An 11,942-nucleotide genomic window follows, 5' to 3' on the forward strand; every position below is an offset into this window, starting at 1 on the left:
TGGCCAATTAATATTTACTGCACTCAGTGACATGCAGTGTTTACTTCCTGGAGCGGCCACTCTGTGCGGCGATTGGCTGGCGGGACCACGTGATGCGGATCACGTGGTCTCCGCATCACACAGCACAAAAAAGGTGCACCAAGAGCTGCATAACGCAGCTCTTGGTAGCGTAATCCTCCAGCACCACCAGGCGTTGCGTCAGGGGCACGTTATGTGACCTATAACGTCCCCTAAAACGCAACGTCCTGGTGGGAAAGAAGCCTAAGATTCTAACACACAACAAAAATAACAAATTAAAGCTAACCACTCTGAGCTTCGCTTCTATTTTCTAAAATTTAGAAAACAATAGAGCCGTTGAGAATGGTTGCTAATAATACAGTAGACACAATTAGGGATGAGCAGAAATTTCTCATGGATGTAATTTTGCACCATTATTCACAATTGCAATGCAAAATCATAATGCTCAAATTCTGGGAAAACTCGCAATTCATTGCGTCTGTAATTGTAATCTTTCGGAATTTCGCGTAATTTTCACATAATTTTGTGCCGAGTCTTTACCGGTAAATAGTAAAGCCCACATACATGCTATTGCCACCTAAATGTCTACATATGTTAAAGAGACTCTGTAACAAAAAAAAGGTCCCCTGGGGGGTACTCACCTTGGTAGGGGGAAGCCTCAGGGTCCCAATGAAGCTTCCCCCTCCCCTGTTGCTGCAGGCAGTCCAGCGCTGGCTCCCCCAAAGTGTCCCGGAATCTTCCCCCGACAAAACTGACAAGCGCTGATTTATTTACCTTTCCTGGCTCCAGCAGGGACGCTGTTGCTGCAAACCGTACGGAGATAGGCGGAAATACCCGATCTCTGTCAGGTCTGCTCTACGCAGTAGAGCGAGCCGACAGCGATCGAGTATTTCCACCTATCCCTGAGCGGAGAGCAGATACTGCGCCTGCGCTGGAGCCGGGGAGGTAAATATTTACAACTCCGCTGTTCGGAGGGGCACAGCGCGACCGCCGTGGGACACAGGAGGACGCGGGAAGCCTTGATCAGATCCGGAGGCTTCCCCCACCCGAGGTGAGTACCCCCTAGGGGAACTATTTGTAGTTACAGGTTTTCTTTAAGGAGTATGGTGGGTATAAGTCAAAAAAGAAATTTTTCAAAAAGACCTTGTAGTTTTTTTTAGAAAATCAATATTAAAAATACAAAGGAAAAATGTTTTTTAAATTGCAATTTTTCTGAGTTTAAAAACCGCTGTTTACCATTAAAGTTGGCTCAAAATTATGTGAAAATTACGTGAAATTACAGATGATTACACAAAATCAATTGAATTGAACATAAATTACGTATGGGCATAATCGTAATTGGCTTATTACGATATTCACAATGACTTTCTTCATTTTAATTTTCCTTTGTATTGAATGTGATGTGTATGTTGTCTTCCCTTAGGCTTTCTCCGCCTACTATTACACTTTCAACTTCTTGAATCTGACCTACAGACAACCGCTGAGCATTGCTAATAGAACCATCTGGGAGTTCTGTGGCCGGAACTGGTCTGAGGTACAGTAATATTTCATGGTATGACACAATGAACAATGATATATATTAGATACTGAGTGTTTGATGTACATGGCACCTGCATCTTACATGGCGCTGTGTACAAATATATATGTGATCCTAGCATATATAGGACCATGATTATACCGATATGCAGGACCGGGCAGAGGCTTGAGGGGTGAAATCCTCTGGGGGCGCAGAGCCGTGAGGGCACAGCACGAATGCTCCCCCCAGTGATTGCTGTGCCCCCCTCCCTGCATATAGTAATGGCAGAGCCACACACAAAGAGTCTCACCCAGAGCCGGGACAAGGCCCTCCAGCACCCAAGGCTGAGACACCAAAGTGCGCCCCTCCATCCCTCCCACCCAAGCCGTCACACACTGATTGCTATTAGACTAAGAGGCACCACAGGGCCCACAACCTCCCCAACACCTTAATATGTAGTTACCTGGCTTTCAGTCACTGCCATGTATCCCCTTTTCTTATTTCTTTCTGCTTCAAACACAATTAGGAATGACAGCTGAATGAATTCTGCGCCCCCTCTTACACTGCGCCCTGAGGCTGGAGCCTCTCCAGCCTATGCCTCGGCCGGCCCTGGTCTCACCTCTCCAGGATACCAGCTGGATCTTCGTCTTCCTCTCCTCAGTGCCGCTTAGTGTCTGGTCTCCATGACTGCAGTTGGTGCCGCTCATCATGTGACCGATCAGTGTGTGTATGCGGTTCACTAGATGAGACAAAACCAGAAGGAAGGGAGCACCGTTACAATGGGAGAAAGCAGCATGCCCAGGTCCCTCCCCAGTGCCTCCTGGGGAGTGCAATCCAAGTAAACAGAGAAGGCCGGCACCGCTGTCTGTATGCAAAGCTCTTTAATAGCACCCAGTGGCAGCAGTGACAGACTACTGTTTCGGTTTTCAAAACCTTTTTCAAACTGCTTGATAGCCATAAAAAATTGAAATACACACACCTTTAAATACACTCACCGAGTGTTGGCGGGGTCCTGAAGCGGACCTCATAGGAGACGACGTCCCTTAGTATGCAAATCGAAAATATGGCGGTGACACACACATGCAGCCAGTCAAAAACAAGGTAAACATACCTGTATGGGTAAACATACCCGACAGGGGGAAAGGCAGCAAGGAAGGTCCAAAAAATGCCGCCCAATGATGCCTCCCCTTTCTACCCGCATCAAACACAGATGATACCATCTGTCTTTGGACCTTCCTTGCCGCCGTTCCCCCTGTCGGGGGGTGGAAGGCTACATACAGGTATGTTTGCATACTAAGAGACATCGTCTCCTATGAGGTCCATTCCAGGACCCCGCCCACACTGGGTGGGAGTATTTAAAGGTGTGTGTATTTCATTTTTTATGGCTATCAAGCAGTTTGAAAAAGGTCTTGAAAACCAAAATAGCAGTCTGTCACTGCTGCCACTGGGTGCTATTAAAGAGCTTTGAATACAGACAGCGGTGCCGGCCTTCTCTGTTTACGTCATTCACAAGATGAGAGACATTGCTGAAGCCACCAGGGCTAGACTCTATGGCCTATATTAGAGTGACCAGACGTCCCGGATTGCCCGGGACACGCCCCGGATTCGGGGTCCGCTGTCCCAGGCAGCATGAGGTCCCGGGAAACGTCCCGCTTTCAGCAGCGGGACGTCCCGGCCTCGGGACTCTGGCCACTCTCTCCTCAATGAACTGGCAGTGGTGTCTATAGACGCCGTGCCAGTTCATTGCCCGCAGCCCCGCTCCAGCCTCCTCTTCCGGTGTCTGTTTCCGACACCGGCAGGCGAGCAGGGCTACGGCAAGATGGCTGCCGAAGCCCTGTACTGGAGACCTATTTGTGTCTCCAGTACAGGGCTTCGGGCGCCATCTTGCCGTAGCCCTGTCAGCGCGTGAGACTGCAGGAGAAGTAAGACGGTCCCAGGAGCAGCGCGCCAGAGGCCGGAGACTTCTGCCAGGTGAGTAAATGCTTTCTTTTCCAGGTGAAATGTTTGCCCGCATTAGGTTTCTTTTCTGGTGAAATGTTTGCCCGCATTGTTTCTTTTCTGGTGAAATGTTTTCCCGCATTGTTTCTTTTGCGGTGAAATGTTTGCCCGCATTGTTTCGTTTCTGGTGAAATGTTTGCCCGCATTGTTTCTTTTCTGGTGAAATGTTTGCCCGCATTGCGTTTCTTTTCTGGTGAAATGTTTGCCCGCATTGCGTTTCTTTTGTACCGACATGTTGCCCGCATTGCGTTTATTTTGTACCGACATGTTGCCCGCATTGCGTTTATTTTGTACTGACATGTTTGCCCGCATTGCATTTATTTTGTACTGACATGTTTGCCCGCATTGCGTTTATTGTCTGGTGAAATGTTTGCCCGCATTGCGTTTATTTTGTACTGACATGTTGCCCGCATTGCGGTTATTTTGTGCTGACATGTTGCCTATTGCGTTTATTTTCTGGTGTCCGGGGTAACTGTTACTGCATTTATTATTTAATGGTCATAGATGGCTATGTTTGCTGCTTTGTGGTTACGGTATACTATTAGCATTACACAGTTTCTGCACACCCATGATGCAAAGTCTCGTTTGTCCACATCATGGCGTAAACACTGCTTTCTTATGCCTCGCTGTTACATCATTACGTTAGCTCCGCCCATACAATGTCATGGCCACGCCCATTTTTTGGCGCGGCACAGACACACCCCCCCCCCCCCCCCGTCTTCGCCGCTGCACGCTCCTCAGTCCTCCCCACTTTTCGCGGCAGCAAGGGAAATCTTTACGAATTAGCACACAGACTGGGAAAATACCGAGTGCAGTATTTTCCCGACAAGATTTTTTTTTATCGTACTGATTTTTATGAATCGAGGCCTATGAGGTGCGGAGAAGAGGAAGATGCAGTCAGGAGCCTGGAGAGGTGTGAGAGAGGGCAATCTGGCTACCAATACACTGGGAACTGGCTATCTATACTAGAGGAAGATCAGGCTACCTAGACTGGGGTGATCAGACAATAACGGGGGATGGTCAGGAACGCAGGACAGACCGAGGACCTGGAAGGCTCTGTGGTATCACCTGATGTGAGTTTTATATATAAATATTTACTTTTACCACCAATGCATATTGCCTGGCAGCCCTGCTGATCCTATGCCCCCTACTTTTAGCCATACACCCTGAACAAGCATGCAGCAGATCAGGTGTTCTGAGACTAAAGTCCGCCCTGATTGCCACATGCTTGTCTCAGGTGTGTGATTCATACACTAATGATGCCTGAAAGATCAGCATGAATGCCAAGCAATCGGTATTGTTTAGAAGGAAATAAATATGGCAGCCTCCATATACCTCTCACTTCAGGTTCTCTTTAACCTTCCTGGCGGTAACCCCGAACGTAGTTCGGGGTAAGCCGCGCAGGAGGTTTTCTCAGGCCCTGCTGTGCCGATTTGAGTAATTTTTTTTTTTTTGCTGAACGCAGCTAGCACTTTGCTAGCTGCGTCAGCACTTCGATCGCCGCCGCCCCGCGCTCGATCGCCGCTATCTGCGTCGCAACACAGCCCCCCCCCCCCCCTAGACCCCTGCGCTGCCTGGCCTATCAGCGCCAGGCAGCGGCAAGGGGTGGATCGGGACTCCCTTAGACATCACGACGTCGGTGACGTCATCCCGCCCCGTCGCCATGGCGACAGGGGAAGCCCTCCAGGAAATCCCGTTCTTTGAACGGGATTTCCTGATCGCCCATCGCCGGAGGCGATCGGCGGGGCTGGGGGGATACCACTGAGCAGCAGCTATCATGTAGCAAACCCTAGGCTCGCTACATGATTTTAAAAAAAATAAATAAAAAAAAACGCCTGCGCTGCCCCCTGGCGGTTTTTAATAGACCGCCAGGAGGGTTAAATCCTGCCTTGTCTGTCCTAGTGTAAACATGGAGTGGCTACAAACACTGATTAGCTCTTTCCCTCAGCACATGAGCTGCACTAATGCAAACCTACATTTACGTCTATTCAACCTGCTGCCTTGTTTGATTTTTCATTTTCTATTTCAAGCTGTACTTTAAGTAACTTTGCTCTATATCTGAATGTATTATATGCCTGTCTTTCTTGCTGCCTCTAGCTTAGCGCCAGTTACCCAACTGAGAGTCGGAAGAGACTCATGGAGTACTGCAACTCAGCGATCTACATACTCACCTTGCTGCTGGACGGCTATAAGTTTGACAGCCAGACGTGGAACAATATACACTTTGCTAACCAGGTGTGTGCTGTAACTATGTACCTTATAATGCAGCATATCTGCTATGTGATAAGATAACCCAATTCCATTATCAGTCACCTGCTTTTTCCTTTCACAGCGAAGGTTGGTTTAGGGCAGAGTTCCTCAAGATATAAAGCATGTGGTTTTTTTTATAAGATACGGGGCCATATGCAATTCCCTTTTCCCCCCCAGTTTTCTCCTAGGTGATATTTTCACAACTTAAAATGCCTTTCTAACCATTTCATCCCGCGGGTCTTTTTCACCTTATACATCAGAGCAATTTTCATCTCCCATTCATCCGCCAATAATTTTATCACTAATTATCACAAGGAATTGATCTGTATCTTGTTTTCCCACCACCAATTAGGCTTTCTTTGGGTGGTACATTTTACTAAGAAGTATTTTTTTTTCTAAATGCATTTTAACAGAAATATTAAGAAAAAAAAATGAAAACATTCATTATTTCTCAGATTTTGTCCATTATAGCTTTAAAATAATACATAATTAATCATTAAAACCTATGTATTTTATTTGACTATTTTTCCCGGTTATTACACCATTTAAATTTTGTCCCCATCACAATGTATGGCACCACCATTTTAGGCTACTTTCACAGTTGGACGTCGTGTTTTGATGCAACGTTAAAGTTGCAACGCAAACTAACAACGCAACGTCCCAAAACTGTCACAACGCAACTCTATGCCCTATTATCGTCGCATACAGTAGGCATACAGGCAATGAAAGGTATGCTTCCAGGTCATTACTGAGCATGTGCAAACAGTCCACTGCAGCTAATAATGTGTATAACGCACAGCATGCAGCACTTTCTAATAATGCTACACGTTACACACAAACGCAACGTGTGCACTGTGAATGTTGCACAGACTTAGTATTGCTGTGCGTTAGGTCACGTTCAAACTTTTTCTAACGTGCGACTTTAACGTCGCACTGTGAAAGAGGCCTTATTTGGAAATAAAGGTGCATTTTTGCAGTTTTGCGTCCATCACTATTTACAAGCGTATAATTTAAAAAATGCTTGTAATATACCCTCTTCACATGCATATTAAAAAGTTCAGACCCATAGACCTTAACTATTTGTTTTTTTTAATGGTAATTTTTTTTTCATTAAACATTTTATTTGGGTAATTTTTGGTGTTGGAGGTAAACAGTTGATTTTAAATGTAATGTCTGTTTATTTATTTATTTATTTTTTAAGAAAATGTATGTAGATGTAGTTTTACTATTTGGCCACAAGATGGCTACAGACTACAGTGAATGATTTTTTTTAGTCCTCGAAAGTTCCAGGAAGTATAAGGAGGATGGGAAACTTTTTTTTTTTCTCAGAAAGACTGCGGCTTCTGAAAAGAAGCCGCCGGTCTTTCTACCGGGGACTTAGATCAATGAATGGGAACATAAGTTCCCATTCATTGATCTCCGGGCTAAGGAGGGGCAGCACAGGAGCGTGTAGGTGCACGATAGCTCATGGGAGCGCACCACAGCACAGCAGCAGCCGCCTGGACGTGACAGCCAGGTGGCATAAATGGTTAAACCACCAGCAAGCAAACAAAGGCAAAAAATTATTTTGGCAGTACTTTTTCACCTACTTTTTGGTACTTTTTCCATTGCAAAGTGGTAAAAAGTTATTTCAAATTGAAGATGAAAAATTATCTCCCACGAGAAAAATAAGGAGAAAAAGTGAATTGCATATGGGCCACAGAGTTTACACAGCTCCTCCAGTTGTGGTACTGTATATGTAAAAAGTACACCCGAGTTAGCTGTTAGTAGAATATGGATGAAATGAATTCTGATAGTAAAATATTGATAATCTTCACCAATGTTATTTTACTATTACCTAACCTTACGCTAACACTAGCCCTCCCTCTCGATGCCTAACACTAAGGGATCCCCCCAGCACTGCCTAACCTCAACCCCCTCTGCTTATCACTAAAGCCCCCCCCCCCGTCTAACCCTGTCCACCAATATTTTCAGTGGTGCTTTAAGCAGCAATGTTAATATCTGACACTGAGGTCACCAGCTATGCGGGCGCAAATTAACGTTGCCAGCTATGGGGGACACCATTTTTTCCAGGGCACCTCCGGGCATACCTGATTCAGCCGCTGGGAGACTTGGGCACAGGGTAAAGCCAATAAACAGCTCACCCTGCACCTGCACAAGTCCCGGCGGTGTTCATTACTATTCCACCTCCAGGCCGCCATGGATATTGGGGAAAGATGTAATTTAGCGTCCAGCTATTACTGGTGGCCGAATTACAGTATTTTTATAGTAATTTGTGCTCAGTCTTTTGACATCGCCCAAATTACTCACGGATCACTGCTATAGCCGTATTTCCTATTACAGCCTATGGTGGCGCCAGCTGTTCCCAAATCTCCAGCACAGGAGCTGCAGGTTACACCTAAAGACGTAGGCCTGAGGCACACCAAAACCCGCTAGCAGATCCGCAAAATGCTAGCAGATTTTGAAACTATTTTTCTTATTTTTCTGTAGCGTTTCAGCTAGCGTTTTGCGGTTTTGGGAAGCGTATTTGGTGTAGTACATTTCATATATTGTTACAGTAAAGCTGTTACTGAACAGCTTCTGTAACAAAAACGCCTGGAAAACCTCTCTGAAGTGCCGTTTTTCAGAGCGGTTTGCGGTTTTCCTATACTTTACATTGGAGGCAGAAACGCCTCTGCAATCCAAAATCTGCAGCAGCCCGGGAGTTTGCGTTTCTGCAAAACGCCTCCCGCTCTGGTGTGCACCAGCCCATTGAGATACATTAACTAAGCGTTTCCACATCCGCAAGCGGATCGCAAAACGATGCCGAACCGCTCTGGTGTGCACTAGGCCATACTGCAGTGAAAATATGTAATGTAATGAATACGTTTTTTTTCCCAATATTCATTTATAAAGGTGTTTGCCCATTGTAAAATCTTTCCTCTCCCTGATTTACTTTTTGAACTTTATCACAGGTAGTGACATCTCTAGTCCTGTCAGGTGCAGGTCTGCGGAATGTTCGTTTCTGAGAGCTCCGAAGCAGTGCAAATAATACCTTGTGTCCCAGAATGCTAAGGGGGGAATTCCCCATAGATAAACAGCCTAAGCTAGAAATCATTGGGAGAGTGGGGCTACATAAAATATACAGCAATATACAGGTGTAGAAAGTGTTTCTAATACCGTCCTGAATCCATTAAAATTACCATAAAAGTGGTTATCCTGAATAATTTACTGCATTCTACTTTATACCACTATGGTGCCTTTTAAAATCAACAAGAACAGGCGTATTGCATTTCAGTATGCCCATACTGAACGCTACAAAGCCTCCTTTCAGTGGGGGAGATTTATCAATGCATTCCCAACAGTGCAAATCCATCCCTAAACTGGTGCAGATTAGGAAGTGCTTGATAACAGTTCTACAGATGTAGAATTGCAGGCTAGACATGATTGCAGAGTGCAGGCTATACATGATTTTTAAGGTGCTCCTCCCCCCTGCTGAATTCAACCCGGATGAAGGAAGTGTTTGTAATCACGTGACCGCTGCTTGGAACGCATTATGGGAGGCGCCGAGGGACGGACCTAAGAAGACGTCAGATAGGTAAGATCAACCCCCCCCCCCCCCCCCGCACAGGTGATTTCATATAACTGGATGAAATCCGGATAACAACTATCCGGATTTCATCCAAATACGGATTGGAGCATCTGTACTAAGAGACATTTCTAGCTCCTCCTATTTTACAACAGTTTTAGAAGGAATCGGCACTATCTAGTGATTTCTTAAGATGCCTGAGACAGTTCTGCATGGATTTCTAAAAACCTACCAATATTTTGTCTCAGACACTCTTGATAAATCTGTCCCAGTGAATGGACACACACTTTAACTGCACCTACATTCCATTACACTGAAGACATTACGCGAAACTAGCCAATAAACAAAGAATTCCCATTCATTACTAGTGTACTGTACTTTCTTAGATGACATGGTTAATGTTGTGTTGGAGTACAAGTTCCTTCTTTGGCCCCTATTCAGTTAATTTTTCTCTTGAATTTTCTCACAGGAGATATTTTCTCATCTTATTATTCATAAACCTCTTATTTAAATTCCCTGCAGGAAAGGAAGTGCTTCAAATAAGACCCTGCGACACCCGTGCAGCTTTTCCAAAACAATGTGGCAGACGCAATCTTTCTTTTCGTCACAGAGCAATTCGGCATTAGTGAAAATTAGCCCTGTGTTTGATATTACTTTTTTACCCATTTTGTAGTACTTTATTAGTTGTTAAAGCTAGTGGGAATCTATTTAGAATCTATTTAGAAAAAAGAAACTAGATACTTACCTAAGGCGAGGGAAGGCTCTGGGTCCTATATATCCTTCTCTCTCCTCTCCCAGTGCCCTCGGTTCATTGCCTCCGTTTGAATCCCCCGCTGCAGGGGACTTCCTCCCGAAGATAGGTGACTCCATACTGCGCATGTGTGAGTGCGCAAGAGAAGGCGCTCGCGCGTGCGCAGTATGAAGCGGCCCATCTTCAGGAGCACTCGGGCTCCCTGAAGACTTCCAAAGCCTCCCTTCGGCGGTGGAGACAGCAGTATTTGACTAATTTAGTCAAATTCTGCTACCGGGAGCCAGCGCTGGAATGGGCACCGGGAGAGGAGAGGGAAGGCTCATTAGGACACAGATACTTCTCTCTCCTTAAGTATCTGGCTTTTTAAATAAAAAAAAAGGGTTCCAATTGACTTTAAGTACCGAGAAGTTATTTTGTAGATAAGGGGAAAAATTATCTCCCGAGAGAAAACTCAGGAGAAAAGCTAATTCATTAGGGATCCTCAGCCCTTATTCAGTTTACTTTTTCTCCTAAGTTTTCTCCTAGGTGGCTTTATAAATAAGCCCCTAGGAAGCAATAAAAGGGCTAGTTCACATTTGGAACGCAAATTGAGAACTGCCATCGCAATTTTGCGTTGCAAAATAAGCGATTTTGCATTGCAAAATTACGCAATTTTGCAGCGATTTGCTAATCTCAAATGCTGCATTGAGAATGATCCCATAGTGATGCATTAGTAGCAGCGCTTTGCTGATCGCCACCTATCGAGTGTGAACCAGCCCTCAGAATGATTTTTCGGCAACTTTTTGATAATTTTTTTAGTTGCAAAGTGCTGAAAAGTTATTTTAAACAGAAGAGGAAAAAACCTCTAGGAGAAAAAATGAATTGCATAGTCTTAAAGGGTCTCCTGATTCAGTGATATCTTCTTGAACCATTTCCTTTCTGCAGGCTGGCGGGAGTGACGTTGGATGGACTTTGGGATACATGCTGAACACCACCAACAAGATTCCATCAGAAGACGCCACTCTTCTCAAGGGCCATGAATACGGCATCTGGGCGGCGGCCATATTCTTTATCGTGCTAAGCCTGGCCGCGGTGCTGGTCGCGGCTCCTCTTCACTGTTACTGTCGGAATGCATGTTCAGGACAAGGTGGCCTAACATGAGGTCCGAGTGCAACCATGATGGCCTGCAGGACAGCTATCGCAAAGAACACTTTATCCGCCACATGGTCTGTTCTCATACCTCATATGGACAGAGGTTATTGTATTTTTATTTCAACATTTTCGGTTCAGACTTTTTACCTTGCCTTAAGAACTTACTTGTTAAAACAAACTCGTCCAGGTACAGAAGAAGGTCATGGAGTCGAGTCAAGACTGTGAATTGCAATATTCTTTGTGAACTACTCTTGCTCTGTTAAATTTGGGATATTTCCTAAAAAGCTTTGGGATGTTCTTACAACGGAGACGTAAATATAAAAGCAAGAGCTCTATGAGCTGTGGAGGTACAATACAGTAATCTATTTTCCAGGCACCTCATTAGTGAATTATTAAACTAAATTGGACAAATTTAGACCACCTACTTAGGATGTCCAGATACAAAAATGCTCCTTCCTGCCATTCAACACTGGCAGTTGTAAAACAAGTGATGTCATTTTCTGTCTACTTGAAGGCAGTAGAAGGTAGTCAGGAGGAGTGGCTACTGTTAGCCAGGGGCAGGAATCCAGCTAGTCAATGAGGGACTTCCAAAATCAAAATCTTAGCCTGCCATCACTAGTGATGGTCGAAAAATTCGCGTTTTCGTAATTAAGACAAAATTTGCAATTACAACATAAAATTGTAATTTGTAATTATCAAAAATGTATCAG

General features: G+C 45.0%; 1 protein-coding gene across 2 annotated transcripts in view; it reads left to right on the forward strand.

The window, feature by feature from the left end:
• LOC137528546 (ectonucleoside triphosphate diphosphohydrolase 8-like) overlaps positions 1–11,608 on the forward strand; it is a 139,147-nt gene extending 127,539 nt beyond the window's left edge. For both annotated transcript variants that reach the window (XM_068249879.1, XM_068249878.1), the window contains exons 9-11: positions 1,442–1,552; positions 5,630–5,767; positions 11,026–11,608. In XM_068249879.1, the coding sequence (XP_068105980.1) occupies positions 1,442–1,552; positions 5,630–5,767; positions 11,026–11,241 (465 nt within the window). In that variant the 3' untranslated portion in view covers positions 11,242–11,608. The remainder of the gene's footprint in view (positions 1–1,441; positions 1,553–5,629; positions 5,768–11,025) is intronic.
• Positions 11,609–11,942: the final 334 nt, after the last annotated feature.

Source organism: Hyperolius riggenbachi, chromosome 8 (genome assembly GCF_040937935.1).
Source record: "Hyperolius riggenbachi isolate aHypRig1 chromosome 8, aHypRig1.pri, whole genome shotgun sequence".
Taxonomy (NCBI): Eukaryota; Metazoa; Chordata; class Amphibia; order Anura; family Hyperoliidae; genus Hyperolius; species Hyperolius riggenbachi.